The sequence below is a fragment of the Vulpes lagopus genome, chromosome 1, assembly GCF_018345385.1.
Source record: "Vulpes lagopus strain Blue_001 chromosome 1, ASM1834538v1, whole genome shotgun sequence".
Classification (NCBI taxonomy): Eukaryota; Metazoa; Chordata; class Mammalia; order Carnivora; family Canidae; genus Vulpes; species Vulpes lagopus.
Genome location: NC_054824.1, coordinates 17383404 through 17409689, shown reverse-complemented (window position 1 = coordinate 17409689; position 26286 = coordinate 17383404). Strand labels below are relative to the sequence as shown.

Sequence of the window (26286 nt, the reverse complement as noted above, 5' to 3'; positions counted from 1 at the left end):
GATTACAATTTCTTCACATATTTTAGACATTCACCCTTTAAAAGCTATGTCATTTAAAAATATCTTTGGCTTTGTTGATGGTTTACTTTGCTGTGCAAAAAAAAATTTTTTCCCCTGTAGTCCCAATACTTTACTTTTGGTTTTGTTTCCCTTGCCTCAGGAGACATATCTAGAGAAATGTTGCAAAGGTCACAGTCAGAGAGATTACTGCCTGTTTTCTTTTATACGTTTTAGTTTCGCATCTCCCACATAGGTCTTTAATGCATTTTGTGTTTATTTTTGTGTGTGGTGTAAGAAAGGGTCTTGTTTCATTCTTTTGTAGTAGTCGTCCAGTTGTCCCAACACCATTTATTGAACAGACTGTCTTCCAACATGTATTTTTCATCTTCTATTGTAGATTAATTGACCATATAAGTGTTGACTTTTATTTGGGCTCTCTATTCTGTTCCATTAATCCATGTGTCTATTTTGTGCCAAAACCACATTGTTTTTACCATGACAGCTTTATAGTAGATCTTAAAATCTTGCATTGCAATACCATCAGCTTAGTTCTTCAACATTGTTTCCTTGGCTATTCAGGATCTTTTGTGGTTTCTTAAACATTTTAGAGATACTAATGCTCCCAGTACATGAACACAGTGTATCTTTATACTTGTGTTGTCTTTATTCTCTTTCATGACTGTTGCAGTTTTCAGTATACAAGTTTTTCAAATCCTTGGTTAGGTTTACTACTAGGTATTTGGTAGAATTTTGGTAGAATTGTAACTTGAATTATTAATTTTTTTGCTACTCCATTATTAGTGTACAGATATGCAACTCACTTTTGAGTATTCATTTTATATCCTGCAACTTCAGTGCTACAGTGACAACTTAATTTTCTTCCTTACCAATCTGTATGCCCTTTTTTCTTTTTTCTAATTACTGTGGTCAGGACTTCAGTACTATGCTGAATAAGAGACAAGAGTAGACATTCTTCCATTATTTTTGATCATAGAGGAAAAGTCTGTTTATCCTCATTAGATTTTTTAAGAAACTTATTTATTCATGATAGTCACACACAGAGAGAGAGAGAGGCAGAGACACAGGCAGAGGGAGAAGCAGGCCCCATGCACCAGGAGCCTGATGTGGGATTCAATCCCGGGGCTCCAGGATCGCGCCCTGGGCCAAAGGCAGGCGCCCAACCGCTGCGCCTCCCAGGATCCCTGTTTATCCTCATTGACTAACATCTTTGCTGTGGGTTTCATGTTGTTGTTTATTGAGATATGTTCCCTCTAAATCCACTGTTTTTATCTGAAACATGAATTTTATTAAATGCTCTTTCTGTATCTACTGAGATCACAATATTTATCATTGTGTATATTAGTGTGATACAGCATGCTGATTGACTTACAAAGATTGAACTGTCCTTGTATCCTTTAAATAAATCCCCTGGATTGTGGTGAATGGTTCTTTTAATGTATTGTTGAATGCAGCTTGCTAATCTTTTGTTGATGATTTTTGCATTTATGTTCATCAGGGATACTGGCCTGTAGGTTTCTTTTTTCTTTTTAATAGTATTTTTGATTTTTGTATCAGGGCAATGCTAGTCTCATAGAATCTGTTTGGAAACTTTCCTTCCTCTTATTTTTTTGGAATAGTTTGAGGACAATAGGTATTGACTCTTCTTTTTTGAAATGGTTTCTAGGAATTTATCCATTTCTTCCAGGTTGTCTAGTTTTTTGGCATATAAATTTTCATAGTATTCATAGTATTTTTATTTCTGTGGTATCAGGTTACTTTTCTTTAATTCTATTTGTGTTTTTTTCTTAAGTCTAATTTTCTTTCAATTTTATCTTTTCGAGACCTAGCTCTTGGTATTGTTGATCTTTTCTTTTAGTCTCCATTTCACTTATTTATGCTCTGATCTTTATTATTCCCTTCTAACATTGGGTTTTGTTTGCTCTTTTTCTAATTTCTTTAGATGTAAATTAGATTGAGATTTTTGTTTCTGGAGGTAGTCTTAGATCACTATAAATTTCCCTCTTTTGAAAGCTGTTCTAGGATTTTTGACTGGGGTGTTTTCATTAGTCCTCAAATATTTTTTAATTGTGTGTGTGTGTGTGTGTGTGTGTGTGTGTGTGTGTGTGTGAATACTTCATTAATCTACCAGTCATGTAGTAGCATTTTATTTAACCTCCATGTATCTGTGGTTTTTTTTTTTTCTTGTTATTGATTTCTACTTTCATACCACTATGGGCAGAAAAGATGCATAGTATTTCATTCTTAAGCTTACTGTGGTTTAGCCTATGATCTTTAGCCTATGACATTCTAGAGAATGTTCCATGTGCACTAAAACTCTTGCTTTTGGATGGAATGTTCTATATGTATCCATCTGGTCTAACATACCATTTTAAAGACCTTATTAGAGGGGCATTTGGGTGGCTCAGTCAGTTAAGCAGCTGCCTTCATCTTGTGATCCCAGGGTCCTGGAATTGAGCCCCACATCTGGCTCCCTGCTCAGTAGGGAGCCTACTTCTCCCCCTTCCACTCCCTCGGCTGGTGCTCTCTTGCGTTCTGTCAAATAAAGTCCTTGGGGTGGGGGTAATAAAGACACTGTTGAATGTTGGTTGAATGTCTGACTCTTGATTTCGGCTCAAGTCATGGTCTTGGGGTTGAGATCAAGCCCCATGTTGGGCTCCATGCTCAGCAGGGAATCTACTTGAGATTCTTGCCCTCTCCTTCTGCCACTGCTGTGTGGACTCTATCTCTAAAATAAGTGAATAAATCTAAAGACACTGTTCATCCCCTCTAGTGTATATTTTACTTATTATATTCTCAGCTTTGATTTTTTTGTATTTTCCTTCTCTTGAGATTTTCACTGAGTTTTTCCATTCTTCTCTGTAGTAGAGTTAGTTTCCTTATAACCAATCTACCTGATGGAGATGACCATTATTTTTAATTCTCTATTTCATCTAGTTAATTTTCTGAGGTTTTTATCATATTTATTTGGAGCATATTTCCTTGCCTCCACATATTGCCTGACTTTCTGTTTGTTCCTACAAATTAGGTAGAACAGCTACTTCTAACATTGAAGAAATGGTCTTGTGTATGGTCCTTTCCTATGTAGACATGTGTGTCCAGTGACTGGCTGGCTGGAACTGCGGCTGGCATGGGCTTGATGGTCCTGGGGCCCTCAGTGCTGGGGCTTCCCTAAAGGGATGGCTGGAACTGAGAGTGGGCATGGGCATGGGCCAGGGTATTCCTGTGACTCTCCACACATCTCCAGAGGATGCCCTGGCAGGATAGCTAAAACCAAAGTTAATGCAAACTGGAGGGTGATGGGGGATTCTCTGAATGGTGGGCACCTGTAGATTAGGTGGAGGCAAGGAGGGGTGCAAGCTGGGGTGTCCTTGCCACTCTATGCAGGGGCTGAAGCCAAGGTGTAGTGTAGTTTGGGGCATCCTGGGGTGCCACATACAATAGGTGCCTTGAGAGGAGAGCTGTATCCGAACTGGGTGCATGCTGGGGTGTCCTGGAATGCTTAGTTCATGAGATGCTCTGGTAGGGCAACTAGACACATGGCTGGTATGGGTTAGGTTGTCCCAAGGCATTTGATGCAGGGTTTGCCCTGGGCAGGTGGCTGATAGCTGAGGCAGGGTGCAGACTGGGGATCCTGGGATGCTCTGTGCACATAAATCTGGAAGCTCTGAGCTGGGGGTGTCATAATGTAGCAAGACATTAGAAGCTAAATTAGTGTGTGCCTAGAGTGTTCCACAATGCTTTGTGCCTGTGTCACCTTGGCAAGATGGCTGTAGCTGTAATGAGTGCTGAGCAGGGGTGTCTTGGTATGCGACAAGCTGGAGGCTATCTTCTTGGGATGGCTTGCTCTGATCTAGAGGCCAGGGACTCACTGAATCAGTAGGCTGGCTAGGGGGTCTGGTCCCTATTCCTGTCTATGCTAACAAGGTGGACAGGGAATGTAGAGTGGTACCTCCAATGCAGAGAGTTCTCCCTGCTTTCCTGTTTGACGGTGGGAGTTGGATCCTTGACAGTCTAGTTGCTTTTAGTTTGTGGCTTTCATTCTGTGCCCCAGAGAAGATACATCTGTTCACAGTTCCTTAGTACTATCCCTCCCCATTGCTATTGCATTGCTGGGACCGTGGGTTATCTCCATTACTATATCTCTCTCTCTCTTGGAGTTGTCGTTTATCTTTTGTGCAGAAGCTGTTCAGTCAGCTCTCACTTCTCCCTCAGGAGGAATTGCTCCAGATAGGCTTATATCTGGTATGTCTGTGGAGGAGATGAGTTCAGTCTTCATAAGCCATCATCTTGGATTACCCTCCAATGGGATTTTTTTTTTTAAGATTTATTTATTTATTCATGAGAGACACACACAGAGAGGCAGAGACACAGGCAGAGGGAGAAGCAGGCTCCCTGCAGGGAGGAGCCTGATGTGGGACTCAATCCCAGATTCCAGGATCACACCTTCAGTCAAAGGCAGATGCTCAACCACTGAGCCACTCAGGCGTCCTCCAATGGGATTTTCTTAATTTCTCTTTCTGCTGCTAGAAATGTAACACATTTCTGTATCTTAATTTTGTACCCTGCAACTTTACTAATAACTACATTTATCTGTTCATCGGTAGTCTTCTAGAATTAGAAAATATGTATCTTTCTACATTTTTTTTTTTTTTTGGTTTATCTTAACAGTTTAGATACCTTCCCTTTTTGATTGCTGCAGCTGGAACGTCCAGTATTATGTTTAATAAAAGTGGTGAGAGTGGAACTTCTTGTCTTGTTGCTGGTCTTGAGGGGAAGCTTTCAGTTTTTCACTTTTCAGTATGATGTTGGGTTGTGGGTGTCTCATATTTGGTTTATCATGTTGAGGTATATTCTCTTTATTATTTTTTTGGTATATTTAAACCCACTTCGTTGAGTTTTTATCACGAATGGATGTTGCATTTTGTCAAATGCTTTTTCTGCAACTATTCAGGTGATATGATTTTTAGTCATTCCTCATAATGTGATATATCACATTGATTTACTTGTGAATATTGAAACACTTATTTCTGTAATAAATCCCATTTGATCATGGTGAAAGATTTTTTTTAATGTATTGGTAAATTCAGTTTGCTAGTATTTTGTTCAGCATTTTTTGCAACTAGGTTCATGATGTATGCTGGCCTGTAGCTTTTTGTCTTTTTGTAAGGTTTTTGTCTGGTTTTGGTATCAGATTAATATTGGCCTCACAGAATATATTTGGATATTTTCCTTACTTTTCTATTTTGTGGAATAGTTTGAGGAGAACAGCCATTAACTCTTGTTTAAATGTTTGCTGAATTCACCTATGAAGCCATCTGGTCCCAGATTTTTGTTGGTGGTTGTTTACTAGTAATGAAATTGAATGGGTAATCAGTCAGTTTATATTTTCTATTTCTCCCTGAATTGGTTTTGGAAGATTGTAGGTCTTTAGGAATTTATCCATTTCTTCTAGGGTGTACAATTTGTTGGCATAAAAATTTGATAGTAGTTTCTTGCAATCCTTTGTATATCTATGGTGCTGGCTGTTACTTCTCTTCCCTCATTCCTGATTTGGGTCTTGATGTGTCTGGGTAAAGGTTTATTAATTTTGCCTATCCTTTCATTAATAAGTTCTTGCTTTTATTGCTCTTCTCATTCCTTTTATTCCTTGCTTCCTTCTACTAGCTTTGGGCTTTTTTTTCTAGATCTTTAGGTGTAGAGTTTGTATCATAAGGTGGTCATTTACATTTTACTCAATGAATATTTTTTCCATTCACGGATTGATCTAGTACCATGTTGTTAAGCCTCTGTGTTTGTGTAGTTTTCCAGTTCTTGTAACTTATTTCTAGGTAGTGTTGTAGTTAGAAAAGATGCTTGATATGATTTCAGTCTTTTTAAATTTCTTGAGATTTGTCTTATGGCCTAATATGTGATCTTTTCTGGAGAATATTGTAGGTACACTTGAAAATAATGTGTATTCCAGTGTTTTTGGATGGATATGTTAGGTCCATCTGGTATAATGTGTTGCTTAAAGCCACAAGACCTTTTTATTAAAGGAGGAAAAAGCTACCTACCTCATCACTGTTCTAAAGATTAAATCATTATAAACTTTTATCAACAAATTATGTAGACAATCAAATATATAAATGTATATAATAGCACTTACCTGGATCTTAATATATATTTCTGATACCATACTGTGATGGGGGGAAAAAAACCAATGCCTAAGGTACGTATGGTCATGGTGGCATTACTGAATTCAACTGCAGGCATCCTTTTATGTGTATACTTCTATATTTATGCTCAAATTATTTTGAGCAATCATCTTTGACATTCAGGCTTCTCTTCTTTTGTAGGTAGTGGATATAAGTAGAGAAGGCAAAGAAGAAGTATTCTATGGGCCTACACTCCCTTTTGCTTCCAATGGAATAGCAGCATGCTTCCTTCCAGCTCCATATTTCACATGCCCTAACCTTCAGACTCTTCAAGTGCCTCATCACAGGATTGGGACCATCTGAAAGCGAATGCTTTGTTAATAACTATCATGAACAGAAGGGAAAGAAAAGCTTCATTTTTGGATACTGGGCATGAAAACACCCAGTGCTCAATGCTTCCTTGTTTTGTTTTCTATGTCTTATATTCAGATAAAAATTAGCAAAAAATGAACCGTTTTCTAAAATACATTACCGAAAACTCCTGTCACCCTTTTCTTTGTGTGTCAGTATACAATATATATGACTTTTACTGTGGTGTAGCTTAGTGCCAACTTAATGGTCCATACTTGTTCCATGGGTCTTTATAGCCTTCTTTGTATACTTTTTCTAATCAGTGCTGTCTAGAAAAACAGGACAATATTATATTAGTAAGGAATTTATTTCATAAGTACTGTCATCAGTGGTCTTTAAAAAATATTCAGTAGTTAATCCCCTTACTCCTTAAACCTGGGTTTGTAATTTCTCTTTTAAAAATTTAACATTATGCAGACCCACTCAGTATAGACTCAGCATTACGACATCATAAAATTTTAAATGCCATATTTTATTCAAGATATACAAGTACACCGGAAGGTACAGAAGTACACCGGAATAGCAGTCAGATAGCCATATTTTTCGGCTTGGTTAATCTGTGACCTTGGGCTAGGTGCTTACTTTTCATGACTTGTTTTCCCACACTTAAGGAGGATAATCATGGATTTCCATGTTAATTCATGGAAAGAATGAATGTGAATGAATGAATGTTGTGAAGATTAGGCAAATGCCCTCTCAAGTGCTTCATTTAATAAAAAAAAAGTTACTCAAATTACAAGATATTTTACTATCTCTAGAACCTTGTAACTGAATGGGGAGATTATTTTCAAAATTAAAAATTACTAAACAGAACTTGAAACACATGCAATGGAATAAATGATTCTGATACACATGTGAAAGAGATGCTAATTAGGAAAAGGGGAGTTTACCAAAGCCAAAGATTCCCAAGTCTGTACAAATTCTTGCTTCAAATAATAATTTAAACCTCTCGTTTAAACTCACTTAGTGAAAAATGACATTTTAAAGCTCAAAAAAAAATTAGTTGTACTAATTTTGGTGCCATAAAGTGCTCTGACATAAATCTGAACCTAGACTTGGTAATTCTAATAAAAGTTTTTCTACTTTGTTAAAGGTTATGTCAATCTTGAGCACTTGTGGGATTCTTCACCACCACCAATACATATTTTATTACTACATACTTTTAATAATGCATAAAAATTCTTATTTAGGTGAGGTTTTTGGAATTGCTTTGTCTATAGTAAAAAATACATATATAAAATAAAATTCAATCACATTTGAACATAAATTCAGGAAGTATAATTTGAATTTTTCCCTTTTCCTAATCTTGTTAGGATCTAAGTCACCTTTACTAAAAGGGAGACTTTTTTCCTTCTGCACAGTTCAATTATTTAGCAATCCTTATCTTACAGGAAACTGTCATTTTATTCATGTAACCACTCAGAAGTGGATAAAAACATCAACCCTTTTCATCCTAAATACAAAATTCACTAATGTTATACACTGTTCTACCTAAAAATTTTGATTTCTAAATAATCTGGTTATTCAGATTATAAGAATAGGAAGAGGGACTGTGGTAAGGAAAAAAAAATAACTAAAAAGCTTCCCAGAGATTTAGCCAAAACATCTTAATTTTACAGTTCTGAAAAGTGAACATTGATACTGATTATTGATATTTAGAAGGATGACAGTCTCTTTAAAGGGTATAGATCATGTAAACTAAATATTTTAAATTCCTTACCAAGTCAGGAAAATAACTCCAGTATTTCAGATAGCTTTCAACAAGAACCTAAACAATAAGTATTTCAGTTTTACTAAAATTTTACTTGACAAATGAATTTACTGCCAGCTATTTTACCTTATAAAAATCATTACATTTGCAATCCCAAATCCTATATCCAATGAATGAAAAGGAAATGGTCTAAAAATAAGTTTTCCTGGGATCCCTGGATGGCTCAGCGGTTTAGCACCTGCCTTTGGCCCTGGGCGTGATCCTGGAGTCCCAAGATGGAGTCCCACATTGGGCTCCTGGTATGGAGTCTGCTTCTCCCTCTGCCTGTGTCTTTGCCCCCCTCCCCTCTCTCTATGTCTATCATGAATAAATAAAATCTTTAAAAAATAAGTTTTCCTGACTGATAATGAAAAAGTAGCCTGAAATTACTCCTGATAGTTTCTATATAGATTTTTAACTATTCGCTTAAAACAAATCAGCATATTATTATCAAACCCCTTGTTGGGTGAACTTTATGTGTTATTCACTAATATTACAGAATTGAACTCAGAGAACTCTAAAGTTTTGCATAGTTTTTGAAAACATCTTTTTATGCTATAGCCAGAGAATAGAATCCAAAGTGCAACTTTCCTCTCCAAGGAAAAATAAAATCCAGAACACTTATTATGATTTGATCATTCTCTTCAAATCACTAATAGTAAGAGCTAATAAAAATTCTAGAAAACTATGTTTGGTCAGATAACCAAATTCCATTGAAATTATTTAAATATATATTTTCCATTTAAGTGAGCTATAGTATTCATCTTCATTTTTACTCTCCAAAATTATAGACCATATTGTATTTGTAGTTAAATTATGCTAACTTGAATTTCTGTTGGAAGATCATGAAACTTCTAACACCTTTAAACATCATTCTAAGACTTGACTTTACACAGTACCACATAGATATTTGCAGTGTTCCTTTGTGTAGGAAGAAAAGCCAGCAAAGACATTAATCTCAAAAATAATGTATTTGTAAAGTGCAGTAAATTCCTTAGATCCTTCGTAACAAAATTCCTATTTAAGTTATGATTAGGCTATTTTTCCTGCTTTTCCTCTTCATATTTTTCTCACAGTTTAACCACACGTATATTGTATCTCTTTCAGCTACTGCAGTAACTGAAAAACTTTCTATTGTTTTACCACAGAATATAAAAACAACAGGAGTAAGATAGAAATTATTCCTTCAGGTAACATGGCTCATTTTTATTTTGGTTTTCAAATAGTCAATCTCTCATAAAAAAGGAAGTGGAATATTCATGGATGAAGTGCAAATTAAATATATACATTTAAAAATTATATATCATTATTATAGGCATATTTAACTTATAAACATGAATATATAACAAGAAGGCCCAGAATTTTTCTGAAAGCACATATCACAAATGCAGTAAGTTGGATAACTATTAACACACCAAAAACTTTAATAAGCAGAAATTATTTAATTCCAACCATGTGGTACTTCTTTGTTAACCTTACCAATATAGATCATCACAGAATCCTAATACAAATCTTACATATTGTTAAATATCTGAAAGAATATGCTACTTTGCTAGCTTCCCAAATCAACTGTTTTAAGCAAGGCATGGTATTTATATTGGTGTACTCTACACTTGACTGACAAGGTAGTATTTTTAACCTTAGAAGAGAGTAGGCAGGAGATCAGTTTTTGGAAAATGTAAGGTTTACATAAAGTCTATAGGATTTAGGGAAGGTGGGTTTCCTAGAGGCTTTTCCCAATTGCAGAAGCTTGTCAAATTTTTATACAGCAGATTATCTTAACAAAGGGGAATTAAAAATAAAAACTGTCAAAGACTGTTAAAGTATGTGTAATTCTTTAAGAACAAAGTCGTTTTAAAAATTTGTGACAAAGCATGGAAGAAGATAATAATGGGTAAGGAACACACAATCTATAGATAAGTATTTTTTATATAGATGTCCAGGTAGGAAAAGTCAAATATGCTTAAGAAAAAATATGCTAGGAATAAAGATATAAAAGTTTTAAACTATGAAACTCTTCTAATGCAAATGAATTCAATACTGAGTGATTTTTGTACAGAGATCGTATTCCATGTTTTTTACTCCCCCATGAAAACATAATTAAATGTTCAATTAAAATTTAAATCATAACCAAATCTGAATGTCTAATAAAGTCCTTCTATCACCCTGTTGTCCTTCAATCATCTCTTTTACATTCCATCTGATACTTTACAGAAATTTGACTGGAATACTCATATATCTAAAATATATTTTAACTGTCTTCCTATTTTAGTGTCTTAAGATTAGACTTCTATAGAAAGGTTGGTGTTATATGCTGGCAAAATGAATGAGGCTCAGAGTGTAGACTGAACGTGGCCTTCAGATGTTCTAAGGCATTCTAATCTGCTTGAGTTCAGTTTACACAGGAAAGGCAGAGTCAGATGGCAAAGTCTCCTGACTTTCTGAGAGGTATGAATGTCAGCTTACTGACACTGGGAAGTAAGTGGATGTCCTTGAGCAGAAAAGTAACGAGGAAAATAATATTTTAGAAACACTAATGTCAGTCACTGTGTGAGGTTAAATTGCAGGAAAGGAGATCATAGATGGGGAGATAAGAAAGAGATCAGTAGCATCCAAAAGACAGTTGGGACGGCCAGGATGACAAAAACAAAAGAACAGCAAGAGCCCATCATGGTGATTACTGAAAGTGGGGAACAGGTAAGAATCCAGGCTGCTTTTGAAGTTTCAAGGTTAAATAACTTGGGAAAATAGTGTATCCCCTGGGTAGAAAAGAAAGGCAAGAGCTAGTTTAAAACAGGTGATAAGGGCAGCTTGACATGTTGCCTTGAGATTTCAGGAGGATCCAGTGGCTAGAGGGGTTTAGAAAGAAATTAGTACTAGAAGTAGATGTTATCAATTTACTACTAGAAGAATTTTGAGACAGAGTGAGGGAAGGGCCAGATCTTACCACTGAGGACAAGAAAGAACATGAAGGTGCTTTCAGAGTACAGGATGTAGGAAGGAGCAAACACCACTGAGAAGGGCTGAGAAGATAAAGGAAAATGCAAACGTAAGGTCAAAGAACATAAGAAATGAGAACGTAGTCTTAGATATCACTAAAAGAGAATGGCTGACATTACAGTGGTAGAAGCAGCAGCTCTAAAGATGATTGGTTATTCAGGTGAATAAGTGATGGGTCTGTGAAGATTTTCAAGAAAATGAACTGAGTCCAAAAATTTCTTCAATTAAAAAAAGTATCTTTAAGACTTTACTTATATATAAATAAACACTCATGTATATACATATAATACAAGTACAGTCACAGATTTTTTTTTGTTCTTGATTTTTGAAGTACAAACTATTTATTCTTAGCATCTACAGATCTATATACCCTAATGCATGATTCAGAAGCAGCATTTCTCAGCCTTAAACATTTCATATACTCAGGAGTGAGATTCTCAGATATCAATCCCACTTGGAAAACAAATATATATGTACACACACACACACACAAATAACTACTTTAAAAGCATCACCTTAAGCAGATTAAATTTCATTTGCAGAAACTTGCCAAGTGATATAGGCTTAATAAGTCACCATCATAAAAAAGAGAAACTCATTGCTGTGAAGTCTATTAAGTAACCTTAAAGAGGCTTTTATTCATCCAGCTTGTGGAAGTAATGACTGTGGAATAGATTGGGTGGGGGCAGAAATAGACTGTTAAGTTATGAAAACAAAAGGTACTCCCTTAGAATTCACAGAGAAAAGTTAGGAGAGGACTAATGACTAGATTTCACTGATTGTAATATATTTCATTTTTAAAGATACTTCTTGAGTCAGAAAAGGGAGGGAATAGTAGAAGACTGGAGTCCCAAGAAGAAAACAGTTATTATACGGTTAGCAAACATGACAAGTAAGACAAAGTTTGAAGAAAAAGGGGATCATTCATCTAGGACATACTAGAGACAGTGGAACAAAATTAAGGTGTTCTTTACTTCTGTGCATGAATGATCATGTCCCTGTGCCTCAAACAGAACATATGTCACCAATATATTTTCACATACATTATTCCACTGATTTTTACCATAATGCTGTGAAACAGAAAAAGGAATATTATTCTTTTTTCTCCATGGAGAAACTTAACAAGGCTAAGTAACTTGATCAAGTTTATAAAGCAGAGCTGGGGTTTGAGACCTAGGAATGTTCCTAACACTATGACTGGATTTCTTTCACCAAATATTGCTCACCACAAAATGGAGTCAAGGACAAAAGCCCAATCAGTAAAATAAAAATCTGGATGAAATAGTTAAAGAGTTGAGACACAGAGCTGCTAAAGGAACTAAACTGGTTTCCTGTAAATAAATAAAATGCTAAATTATTAAGAGGCTCTAACTTAGAGCAAGGAGATAAATCAGCTGACTTCTAGACCTCTTCTGTTAATTTGTAATCTTAAGATTTTTAGAAATATTATTTATTGTCTTTTCTTAAAAGCTCTTATTTATACTTCTCCTGATGTGTTTTAATAAATTTCCAAAAAACACAGGATGGTTAGAGAAGAAAAATCTGTCAATTGTTAGAACCTAAGCATAAACACTCCTGGCTTAAGTTTTAAAATATCTTACATGCTATCTGTATATTAATTTAGCCAGACCCTGCCTCATTCCGCACAGTTAAGTGTGCTGGATATTTATTCTCTTGCCTCACACATGGTATTACAAAAGACGGCAAACATACGATCCTATCTCCTGAATCTCCCCTTTCACAAAAATCAGCATAGAATAGCCAAGTAACCTGAAAAAAAAAATCATAGTAAAACATAACTTGTAAGAAACAAACACAAATCACTCACAAGGCAGAAAGTCATATTACAGTGAGAAGGCCAGGGTCAACCAGTACAAACCTGCTTCACAGACATACACAGAAACACTCCCAGTTAGAAAAAGTTACTTTAAATTAGTTTAACTATAAACTCTTCAAAAGAGAATGCAATTTGGCCAACTTCCAAAGGTCCTATAATACATTTACTTAACTTTTATTTCCTTATTTATGTACTTTATACTTACAGGTATATAAGAAAAAAAATCCTTGAAAGCATTTTTAACAGAATGTTATACAACTGAGTGCAAAGTGGCTTTGGACAGTTAAGAGAGAAGGCAAATCACAAAATATATTAGGTATTATCACTCTCCAGTCTCTGCATTTCATCTTGTCCCACTTGTCCTAGGTGAGATAAAAGTTTGCTATAGGCTTCCCTGTTTAAGAAAAAAGAGAAGAGGATAGATGTATTTATTACCTTTTCCATTATTTTTCATTTAAGTATTTACACATTGAGCCTACCTGAATGTCTGTCTGCACACAAGCACCCCATGCCCACACTATGTGTTTAAAGTACTTTGATTCTTTAACAAACTTGGAACATGAATTCTTATGAGCGCTGACTCCTCTTTAGGAACTATAGGTCTATTTCCATGATGTTGCATTATTTTACATAGTCCAGAACAATCTGAAATTAGGTTGTAAGTCTATATGAAAAAAAGCCCTAATCATTACTATTTTTCACCTCAAACCATATTATTTAATTGGGTCACTCTTTTTACTCATTAGATACACATGATATAGTTGATTCAGTAGACCAAGAATCCCTCAAAGGGTAGATTTGCCAGCATGGATTTTATACAAAAACAAGACATGTGAGGCTCTCAAGTCCCCTTCCCAATGAGGAGCACTGAATATATTTTGAACAACAGCAGCACTGCTGAAATACCTAAGGTGGTCACTTTGAAAAGAACAACATGTGAATGGATATGTCAATTGCAGTATGGAAACATTCAACAAGTTGAAGAACATACACAAAACTTTTAGGAATGGGAAAATAAACCATCTTCAGTAAGTGAATCTAGATTTTGTAATCATTGCCCACAAATGTAAAATGATCCAAATATACCTTTGTGCAATATTTCTGCCAAGGCCCCATTTCCGCTCTGAATCCTTCAGAGACTGAGTGAGGGTAGAAAGCAAGTGGATAACAACCTGCTGATCCAATGCTGCTACTGTTTCTAGAATGCTGTAAATCTGATAATCATATCTCATACCATAATCCTGGATAAAATGCCTGAAAGTAAATCAAGTTACATAGGATTACTTCTGGGGAAACTCCATGGGCTGCTATCCATAGGACACTCTGCTGTAACGTGAACATAAGAAAGATCATTTCACATAAGATTACCTTAAGAATCCAGATGCCCTAATGAAGACTTTATAACATTTAAAAATTAAGGACAGAATGGTTTATTTCAGTGTGAACCATGACCAGAAGGATGACACTGGTAGGAAAAGGGAAGAATTGGAATCTCAGGAAGGAGAATAAGGAAGAGAATCTTAGTCCTATGCTATTAGAATCTAGTCCCATGCTATTCTTTGCATGTCAAAATCTGAGCGATAAGGATGTGGAAAAGAGTCCAGTTTCCTAGGTATTTCTTAGTTCTTCATATATCTAGATAAATCAAACAATATTTTAATGAGAGAAACAAGTTATTCATAATATATATTTTTACATCCTTTAAGTGAATAGATTTTAGACCCATATAAAGAATTGTATGCTTTAACCCTAAAATTTCCACTCCTCCAACAAAATAAAAGCCACCTAGCTCAGTAAGTTGTACATAATAAATATTCAATCTTCATTCACATAAAATCTTTTCTCTCCTCTTTGTGTTTTTATAGGTTTCTTCCCCCCCCCCTTTATTGGGGGGGGTAATAGTTCTTACAAATTCACTATGTATTTCATGTGATCACAATTTAAATAAATGGTAACCAACTGACAAATGCCAATGATGTGATGAGAAAAACTGAGGAATCAAAGATCCACAGAAGAAAATGGACTTGAATTATTTATCATAGTAGTGCTAGGGCAGAGATATGTAGAATAAAAGTTAACTGGTAGATATTGTGAGAAATACTTAAAAATACTGCCCTAACAGAAAGCAGAAGACTCTAGAGCAGGCAAGGCAGGAAACGACAACAAAACACAAAACACAGAAAACATTCCTCAAGTTGCATTATTATTCTTGGGAACTAACATCACGTCTGCTCCCTTACTCACAGATGAAATACAATGAAGCTTTCTGGGTCTACGGTATCTAAAGCAAGTTAAGAAAACCAGTGACATACTTCTACACTGGATCCTGAATAACATGTTTAGTGGCTCTCAGGGCCTGTGCACCTGTCAACATGACCCACATATCCCCATTCTCTTAAATACATGTAGGAGTCTTCATCACCAATTCTCAGGTAATTTTATTACCAGCTATCTTCCTCCCTGGCACTTTTGTCTTTTTAATAAAACAACACAATGCAACAAAACTACTGCCAAAAATACAATAATTCAAATAGTATAACAAGTAGTAACACATTATGTTTTGGATAATTAGTTATTTAAGAAACATGTTGGCTGTCAAATGGCTGGCAACAGTCCCCCTGCCAGTTGGCATATTTTCCAGTTACCTAAACACAGAAGTCAGCTGGGTGGCAGGTTCTCCCTCTGACCCCGCTTGGCAGGCTTTTACCATGTATTGCAGGTTCTCTGTGGCCAGCCTTTTAACTAGGAGGAAAAATTATAGCATTACAAACTGTGTTTCAATTGACCATCTGGATCCTCGTTTTTATGAACACTCTTAATTTAGAAAAAATATGTTGTTTTCTTAAAGTTTATACAGCTTTTTCTTATTATTTTTCAAAATGAAATAGTTATGAGTGTTTGTTTTCTACTAAAGTATATCTCATCTCCCATTTTAAGAAAATCTAAAAAGCTTGAGTCTATTTTTTATAACCTTATAACTGAAAAAAATATATGTGAAGATAGGTCTCTTAAATACTCAAAAACATTTTAACACCCTAATCCTACAAGCAGTTACATACTGACAGAAGATAGCCTTTAATCATTCAGCTGATTTACAGACAAGCAGATTGATTTTTTTTAATATTCATAGGCATAGTCCTCCCACTCTCTTAAATCAGAAACCACCACCAATTTACCTTCACTCCGAATTAGTCAAAGATATATATATAAATAAACTATTTGTGATGCTATCTTCCTTTCTTTTTTTTTCTTCCTTTCAAGAAAGACAGTGAATTATAAAAAGGACATTTGTATTCTTTAAATATTTAACCAAGTCATTTAAAATTGTGCATTTGTACATAAAAATGGAAAAATATCAAGAAGAAAAATAGAAAATTCAGTATGTTCCAAATGCTACTAAATTTTTGGTTTTGGCACATTAAATATAAGTAGCTATGGAAAATGTGCTTTGTCTTAGAATAAAAAATATCAGAAAGTCTAATCTATTATAGCAGGAGAATAAAACAGGATACATATGAACTTCAATTAATTAACATGTACTTAGAGTAATGTTCTCTATGGTATGAGGATGGTGGATAAAGAAGATACAGTGCATTTGTCTTTATTGAACAAATAACTCCTCATATTAGATACAATTCTGAAATCGCAGTATAATTGGTTCTTCTTAAAAGACATTTTCTTGAAAGGCTTCCAAAAGCTCTTCTGTGGGAAAAGTACCAGAATATGAAGAAATAGTTTTCACAGAGAATTAATAGTAAGCACTGGGTTTATATAACACTTTTATTGAGGTATAATTCATATGTCATAAAAACTGATCTTTTAAAGTGTATAATTCACTGGTTTTTAGAATATTCAGAATTGAGAAAGCGTCACCACTATCTAATTTCGGAGCAATGTCATCATCTCCCCAAAAAACCTTATACTCATTAACAGTCATTCTCCATTTTCTTCCTCCCCCAGCCCTTGGCAACCACTAATCTGTTTTGTCTCTATGGATTTGACTTCCTGGAAATGTTATATGAATAGAATTAGACATCATGTGGTCTTTTTTTTTTTTCTTAAGATTTTATTTATTTTAGAGAGAGAGAGAAGGTGTGTGGTGGGGGGAGGGCCAGAGGGAGAGAGGAAAGAGAATCTAAGCAGACTGGGCACTGAGCACGAAGTCTGACATGGGGATCAATTTCATGACCCTGAGATCATGACCTGAGCTGAAACCAAGAGCGGGATGCTCAACCAACTAAGCCACCTAAGCACCCCTCCATGGTCTTCTGCCTTCTTTTTACTTAGCATAATGTTTTAAGGTTCATCCATGTTGTTGAAGGTTATCAGTACTTTATTTATTTTGAAGGCCAAATAATATTCCACTGTATCAATGTACCCCATGTTGTTTATCCATTCATTGGTGGATGGAGACTTGGGTTGTTCCATTTTGAAGCTATTACGAGTCAAGCTGCTATGGGTCAGTGTTAAGAGTGGTTTTTTAAAAAACTATTTGCCATCTTTACTTAATTGAAGTGACTTAAAAAAAAAACTGGTGTTTGGGTTTTCTTTTAGTTTTCTTTACACTAACAGCTTTATTGTCATATGATTCACATACTATACAACTTACCCATTTAACATGTACAGTTCCATGATTTTTAGTCACAGAATTGTGCAATCATCATTCGAGTTAATTTTAGAATATTTTCTTTACTTTGCAAAGTAACTTGATAGTCCATCTATCACTCCCTATTTTCTGATATACCCTAAGAGCAACCACAAATCTACTTTCTGTCTCTACAGATTCTGGACGTTTCATATAAATGGAATCATACAATATGTGGCCTTTTGTAACTGGCTTCTTTCATATACAATGTTTTCAAGGCTTGTCCCATATTGTATAGCATATAACAGTGCTTCATTCCTTTTTATGGCCAGATACTATTCCATTGTATGGATAGATCACATTTAAAAAAAATCCATCTGGGGGCAGCCCCGGTGGCGCAGCAGTTTAGTGCCACCTGCAGCCCAGGGCCTGATCCTGGAGACCCGGGATCCAGCCCCACATTGGGCTCCCTGCGTGGAGCCTTCTTCTCCCTCTGCCTCTCTCTTGCTTGCTCTGTGTCTCTCATGAGTTAGTAAAATAAAATCTTTAAAAAAAAAAAAATCCATGTGTCAGCTGATGGACACTCTACCTTTTGGCTACTATAACTAATATCACTATAAAGATGAATATACACATTTCTCTGGGGACATATGTTTTCATTAATCTTGGGCATATACTCAGGAGTGACATTGCTAGGTCACACAGTAACTGTATGTTCAACTTAAGCAATGACTGGACTATTTCCCCAAGTGTCTACACTATTTTACACTCCCAATAGCAGTAATTGAGGTTTCTGATTTCTCCATGTTTTTGCCAAACCTTGTTATTATCTGACTTTTCCGTAATAGCAAACCTAGGGAGTATGAAGTGGTATCTCACCATGGTTTTTATTTGCAATTCCCTGATAACTAATGATGCTGAGCACCCTTTCCGGTGCTGATTAGCCATTTGTTTATATTCTTCAAAGATATGTCTATTCAAATTCTTTGCCTACTTTTAAATTGTGTTTTTATGACTGAATTGTTAACTATATATTCCAGGTACAGGTTCCTTATCATATAAATGATTTGCAAATATATTCTTCCATTCTGTGGGGGTCTTTTTCCCCCTTTCTTGATTGTCCTTTGAAGCACAAAAGTTTTTAAATTTGGATTAGCCCAATTTATCTCTTTCTTGTCTTATGCTTTTGTTGTTGTATCTAAGAATTCACTGCCAAATCCAAGGTCGTGCAGCTTTACTTACTATGCTTTTTTCTATGAGTTTTATAGTTTGATCTCAGACATTGGGGTCTATTTTGAGTTGATTTTTGTATATGGTGTGAAATAAAGGTATAGCTTCATTCCTTTGCATGTGGATATCTGTTTGACCTAGCACAATTTGTGAAATACTATTTTCTCCCCTTTGAATCATCTTGGCACCCTTGTCAAAAAAAGTTAATTGACCATAGACATATGGGTTTATTCCCAAATTTTCAATTCTAATCCATTGATCTACATCTATCTTTTTGCCAGTACCACACTCTCTTGATTAGTTGTTTTGTACTAAGTTTTGAAACTGGAAAATGTGAGCCTTCCAAATTTGTTGTTGTTGTTCTTCTTTTTTTAAAGATTTATTTGAGAGAGCATAAGCAGGAGTAGGGGCAGAGAAAGAATCTCAAGCAGACTCCTCACTGAGTATGGAACCCAATGCGGGGCTCAATCTCCTGACCCTGAGCCAAAACCAAAAGTCAGATGCTCAACGCACTGATCTACCCAGGAAGCCCTTGTTCTTTTTCAAGATTGTTTTGGCTATTCTGAGATCAGTTTGGGAAGTACTACTACCTTAACAATTTTACTTCTTCTGATCCATTAAATGAAATATTTTTTCATTTATTTAGATATTCTCTAATTCTTTCCAATACTGTTTGGTAGTTTTCAGATCTTAAGTTTGTATTTTTCTTTTATTAAACTTATTTCTACTTGGGGTTTTGAAAAATGCTATTGTAAATGGAATCATTTTCTTAATTTTATTTCATTGAAAGTATACAGAAATACAACTGATTTTTGTATCTTGATTTTGTATTCTGAACTTGTTTATTAGTTCTATTACTGGAGTGCTTAGGATTTTGCATACGCAAGATCAGATCAACTATGCATAGGGATAGTTTTACTTCCTTTTCAATATGGATGCCTTTTACTTAATTTGTCCTGACTAGGACTTCTAGTACAATGATGAATAGAAGTGGCAAGAGTGAACATCCTTGCCTTACTGCTAATCTTAGGAGAAAACCATCTAATCTTTCACCATTAAGTATGATACTAGCTATAGGATTTTCACAGATGTCCTTCGCTGAAGCAGTTCTATTCCCAATCTGTCATTATGTAATGTCTCTCTTTATTCCTGATAATTCTACTTGTTCGAAGTCTGCAGTGTTTGAAATTAATATACATGCTACAGCTTTGTTTTGAATTGTGCCAGCATTTTTCTCCATCCTTTTACTTTTAACTTATCTGTGTCTTTATATTGAAAGTAGTTTTCTTGTAGGTAACATACTGTTGGGCTTTATTTTTTTTATCTACTGTTACTCTCAATCATTTAATTGGCTCATGTAGATCATTCACATTTAAAGTGATTATTGCTATTATTGGATTAACATCTACCACACATGTAACTTTTCTATTCATTGCTCCTGCTCTTTTTTTGTAATCATTTGCCTTTTGTCTGCCTTTTCCAAAGATTTTGTTTTGCTTAAGTAGGCTCTACCTCCAGCGTGGAGCCCAGTGTGGGGCTTGAACTCATGACCCTGAGATCAAGACTCGAGCTGAGATCAAGAGTCTGATGCTTAACTGACTGAGCCACCCAGGAGCCTCTCTAAAGGTTTTAAGTGAGCATTTTATAAGATTCCATTTTCTCTCCTCTCTTAGTATATCAAATATACTTCAAAAATTTTTTTTTAGTGGTTGTCCAGAGTTTGTAGTTTACATTCACAACTAATCCAAGACTACTTTCAAATAGCACTACTTTCCTTCAGGTGTGGCACAGGTGCCTTTTAACAGTATTCCCAATCCTCACTGGTGTCATTCAGTTTGCTTATTCATAAGGTATAATCACCAAATACATTGTTATTACGATTTTGAAAAAACAAAAACAAAAACAAAAAAACAAAACAACTATCTATTAGATCAGTTAGAAGTGGAGAGACAGGTAGATTCAGAGTCACAGCTGACCAGGACCAGGAACTGATACTGGTACAGATATTTATACAGTTCCCCTGTACATAAGTAGAGTTGTTTTTCAGTTCAGATTTGTTTTGTTGTTGTAAGGGTGAGAGTGAGGACTTCCAAGCTTTTCACATGTTGAAGTGGAAACCAAAAACCCTCCAACTACTGCTATTGAATGGTCTCTTTCTCCCTTCATTTCTCTCTGTTTTTTCTTCATACATTTTGGTGCTCTCTTGCGTAGGTGCACGTTTATATTGTTAAATATAATGACACTTTTATCATTATAAAATACCTCTATTTCTAGTTAACAGTTTTTTGGTCTAATGTCTATTTTGTCTGATATTAATATAGTTCTTCCAGTTTTCTACGGTTATAGTTTGTAGGATGTATTTTTCTTTCCTTTTACTATTTTAATCTTTGAATCTAAAGTGTGTCCTGCAGAGAGACTAGTGTCAGATCTTTTTATTTGCCATTCCAATGATCTCAATTTTGGATTAGTTTGTTCTATTATTTCACAACTATTGTTAACTGTTGATAATATAGATGGATTAACATCATTTTACCTTTTGTTTTCTAAATGTCTTGTGTTTTTTGGCCCTCTCATCTACTTTACTGCTTTCATGTTGGCATTATGTATATATTTTAAAACACAGCATTTTAATTTCTTTAATGATTTTTCATTGGTTTTGAATTATCTCCTTAGAAGTTGCTCTAGGCTTGCCATTTACATCTTATCAGAGCTTCAGACTTACATGAATTTAATTCCAGTGAAATACAGAAACATTACTCTTATATAATTCTATTCTCCTTTCCCTTTTTTATGGGTATTATTTTTATATATATTATCTTTGCAAATGTTACAAACCCGGGAACACATAGTTATTTTTATTCTACATAATTTTATGTCTTTCAAAGAAGGTAAAGGAGAAGAGGAGAGCAAGTATGTATTTTAGCTTCATTTATATAAACCTTATTGATCGTTTCTGATTCTCTTCAAAATTGTTCCTGTTTAGTTGAGTCATTTCCTTACCCAATATGGCTTTGCTCCCACTACCTCCTTTGTACCAATATTGGTAAATACATCACATATGTACATAGCATATTATGTACCTATCATTTTTTATATATCATTTTATATAACTGCTTTTAAAGCCCAGAAAGAGAATAACGGTATAGAAACATGCATTATTGCTGTCTTTTACCATTATTGCCTTACAAGTATTGTTTTTTCCTGTGTGAGGTTACTTGACTTTTATTCTGAAGAATTTCCTTTTCCATAAGGCTGGTCCACTAGCAACAAATTCTCTGTTTTTATCTGGGAATGTTTTTTATTTTATCTTCACTTTTGAAAAGTAGCAGTTTTGCAGAATAGTTGATTCTTGGTTGACAGTTTTTTCTCTGATCACTAAGTATTATCCCACTGCCTCTGGCCTCCATATATTCTGCTGAGAAGCCAGTTGTTGACCTATTGGGGTTGTGAGATAAGTGATGAGTCATCTTTCTCCTGATGCCTTAAATATTTTCTCCTTGCCTTTGACCTTCAGCATTTTTACAGTGATGCATCTTAAAGTGGAACTTTTTGAGTTTACTCTTTTGGAATTAGCTGAGCTTCCTGAATATATAGATAATTGTTTGTTAATAAATTTGGGAAATTTTCAGCCATTATTCAAGTACTTTTCCTAATTTTTTTCTGCCCTCATCTGGCATTATATGTATGATGGTGCACTTAATGGTGGTCTGCATTTCTCTAAAGCTCTGTTCATTTTCCTTCATTTTTTTTTCAGACTGTATCATCTCTAGTCATCTATCTTCAAGTTTGCTAATTCTTTCTTCTGCCAATTCAAATCTATTAATGAGCCCCTCTAGTGAATTTTTCAGTTCAGCTCTTGCACATTTTAATTTCAGAATTTCCATTTTTTTATAATTTCTGTCTCTTTACTTATATCCTCTATTTGATACGACAATGTCATCATACCTTCCTTTATTTTATTAATCATGCTTTTCTTGAGTTCTTTGAACATACTTATAATGGCTACTTTGAAGTCTTTGTGTATTAAATCCAGGTTCTAATTGTGCTCACTGGCAAGTTCTATTGCTTGCTTGCTTTCCAGGACAGAGATCATACTTCTCTTTCTTTGCCTGTCTTGTAATTTTTTTTGTTGTTGAAAATTGGTCATTGTTTAGTGAAGTCTACTTCTTCCCCTTTCCCCTCTACCTCCCAGGGTGAAGCCTCTAACATTGCCCCACAGTGGTATAACTTTGGGTATATTCCCTAGTCTCCATTCTAAGACTGGTTTTGACAGAGTTCCCTTTGTCCCTTTCTCTGACCACAGTAAGGTGTTAAGCAGCTCCACTGATCAAAGCTGATTACTCTATTGTTTTTACAATGCCCCAAGGGCATAAACTGCTTTATAGACTGATCTAATTAAGTTCCAGCTTTTCTGAAGGGACAATTTCTGTGGTCAGTGTTTGAGATTTGTTCAGATCCAAGGGCTCTTTCCAGCTGTCTCTTTCACCATTCTCTCACCAAACTAGGCAGTCTACAGATTAGTCTAACTACATCCAAAGGCTCTATTATTCTCCTGCCTATTGCCTATCAACACAAACTCCACTGTTCTTGACAGCACCCTTAGGCTTAAACTTTTTTACACTCATTTGCAAATGAAGTTAGTTCCTTTGGGAGATTCAGAGCTCTCCTTCTATGGTCTGCTTCTCCTCCCTCTGCCTCTTAACCAGGCAAAATTTCAGGGGCATGGCTCTGGTGTTGGGAACAGGGCCAATGGTGCGCACCATTTGTTGAGTGACATACCCACTTTAGGAGCTGAGTACTTATGGAAGGAGAGGTAGCAGCGCCAGGCATCCTCATCTTGCTTCACTTGGCAGCTTTAAGCTGTGGCAAGGATGACTGGTGTCCCACTATTCTCAGTGATATCTTACTCAGTGTACTGCATCCATTCATGAGAGGTGGAAGAGGGAAAGAATGGAGTTCCCACTTCTCAGCCACACTTGCCTGGAATATAACCTCAGCATCATGTAGCTTGGGCAGGATGAGAAATATTTATATCCTGCCTCTCACAGGATGATAGACAGCCCTCGTACTAGGAGCTGGGGAGAGAGAAAGCCCTATGTTCTTGGGCTACCTACCAGTCTGGGAGTAGAGTGTCTGTGTCTGTCTTACTGAGCTGGGGAAAGTGAAGAAAGGAGTGGTCTTTGTTCACAAACCATAGACTCCTGCTGCTTTACCAAGGAAAAATCTAAAGTAGATTTCCGTAAATAAATGTTTCTCCATTTGCTAGATACCCTTAGGACTATTTTCGGAGAATTTAAATGCTTTCTTTTAAATAACTTCCATCAGTTTTGCTGCGGAGTAGGGCGGAAGAGCTCCTTCATGCCAGAAGTGGAACTATTTAAGCTCTTGAGTACAGGTTTTTGAGTGGATGGTATGTTTAAAATGCTCTGGGGCAAATACCTAGGAGTGGACCTGCTGAGTCATTTAGTAACACTAACTTCCTTTGATTTTACAAATTATTCTTTTAAACACTGAGACTATAAGGACAGTGAGAATTTTCTCCCAGCCATGCACACAAATCTGTGTTTAATATTGCTTCCTCAGCTTACAAAGACAGCAATGCAGAGATAGGTAATTCTGTATTCTATCCATCTGGAAAATGTGATTCACTCACTAGCTAGATGTGGGTAGCAAAATTTACCTTTCACAGCCTGGCCTCCTTCCTGATAAATATTACTATTGTCAAATTAAGAGGCTAGCTAAAATTTTATACTGTCTGCTCTGTCTCAACAAATTTTGTATTGTACACCACAACAGGCTTTCAATGAAAGTATGCATAAGTTTTCAATGAGGACAAAATTTCTAAAGAAGACTCTGGGGTGCCATCTGGGTATTTTTCAGTGCAGAGATGCTACTATCAGGTATTCTATATTAACACACCATAACTTTTTTTTTTGGTACAATCAAGCCTGGGAGCAGAAAAAAAAAAAAAACCAAACCCAATTTTAATTATTAAAATAAATAGAGATTTAAACAAAATATGCATACATTTTGAGATAAAAGAACAAATCGAAGAGCTATTTGAGCTTTCAGCTACCACTTTGGGTGCTGCCTTCAGATTCTTCAGGATACACATTGCACTCACTTATCACAGCAGTTAGAAGTACTTAGGTAGATGCATTTGAGAAGTCCTGTCCTGAACAATCACATTATAATGATAACACACACACACACACACACTCACATGCACAGCTTCCTATTTACATTAAAAACTCCTTCAGGATAGAACTATGGCTACTATTCTGCATATTCCCAACAAGCTTATTAAAGCACGCTACTCACAGTGGGGATGAAATAAATGATATTTTAAAGAGATCCTTAGCAGTAAGGCTGATGAGACCGAAAACAAAAGGATTAGGATCAAAGGATCCTTACAGGTTTGCCCACAAAATCAGCTTAGATATTCTAGCAGAAATCTGAACGGAAGAACTTAACGCTGACCCCTCACCACATGATATGTAAGTTGCATTTAATACTGCTGTCGGATTAAACAAATATTTTTTAAAAGGTTAACAACTCTAATCAGAGGAAGGAGCCCTTAAACAAACTGTTTGCCTTGGGGGAAGAAACAAAACAGAAGTAAACTACACTGAAACACGTCAGGTTTTTAACCATTTTATCATGTCCAACCTCAGCTATCTGATGGCTGGAGTTTGTTTTTACACAACATATAGAAACTGATATTAAATAAAGAAAAGTTTAACAAATACAGATTCAAACTAACCTTGGGGTTCACTGACCAACACCAAGCATTTTAAGACGCCAGGGAGGAGCAGTTCAACCTCAGAAATGTCTATGTTAGTTTCTTTGAAGAGCTGCAGAATGAAGGCCAGAACAGATGCTAAGCGAGGAGGGAGCAAGGACCCTTTACACTCAAAGTAGGACTTCCTAAAAAGAAGCACAATTTGTTTTTTTTTCTAGTTAATTTTTCAATGAGCAAAATAAAATGTCATACAAGTTTTTGATACTGACAAATTTTAACCCTCGAATTAATAAAGCACAATTAAAAAATATGTATATTTTACCATGCTATCTTCCAAAATAAAATTCTAGGAGCAATGACTACACATCCCCACTGTATTATAGGGGTCAGAGTAGAATACAGACACAAACTAAATTTAAAACAATCTGATCTTTAAATGAACTTAATCAAAATCCAAACAAAAACCTAATTGTTAATTTGTTTTTTTTTCCTTTCTAATATGAGCCCAATTTCCTCTAACAGCTCCTCAACAATGCAACATTTTCTTTAATGTCAAATTTGCATAAAGAAATCTCT

General features: G+C 35.5%; 2 protein-coding genes across 10 annotated transcripts in view; one reads left to right on the top strand and one right to left on the bottom strand.

Moving 5' to 3' along the window:
- KLHL32 (kelch like family member 32) overlaps window positions 1–10771 on the top strand; it is a 228684-nt gene extending 217913 nt beyond the window's left edge. For 3 of the 8 annotated variants that reach the window (XM_041767394.1, XM_041767376.1, XM_041767369.1), the window contains one exon: window positions 6357–10770. In XM_041767394.1, the coding sequence (XP_041623328.1) occupies window positions 6357–6518 (162 nt within the window). In that variant the 3' untranslated portion in view covers window positions 6519–10770. Of the gene's footprint in view, window positions 1–6356 lie in introns of all 8 variants that reach the window. The other 5 variants (XM_041767361.1, XM_041767406.1, XM_041767399.1 and 2 more) reach the window with 3 other exon arrangements.
- A 15-nt stretch (window positions 10772–10786) lies between these two features.
- MMS22L (MMS22 like, DNA repair protein) overlaps window positions 10787–26286 on the bottom strand; it is a 127598-nt gene continuing 112098 nt past the window's right edge. For both annotated transcript variants that reach the window (XM_041767345.1, XM_041767352.1), the window contains exons 22-25: window positions 25732–25895; window positions 15799–15895; window positions 14240–14407; window positions 10787–13547 (exon numbers count right to left, since the gene is read on the bottom strand). In XM_041767345.1, coding sequence (XP_041623279.1) covers window positions 13466–13547; window positions 14240–14407; window positions 15799–15895; window positions 25732–25895 — 511 coding nt within the window. In that variant the 3' untranslated portion in view covers window positions 10787–13465. The remainder of the gene's footprint in view (window positions 13548–14239; window positions 14408–15798; window positions 15896–25731; window positions 25896–26286) is intronic.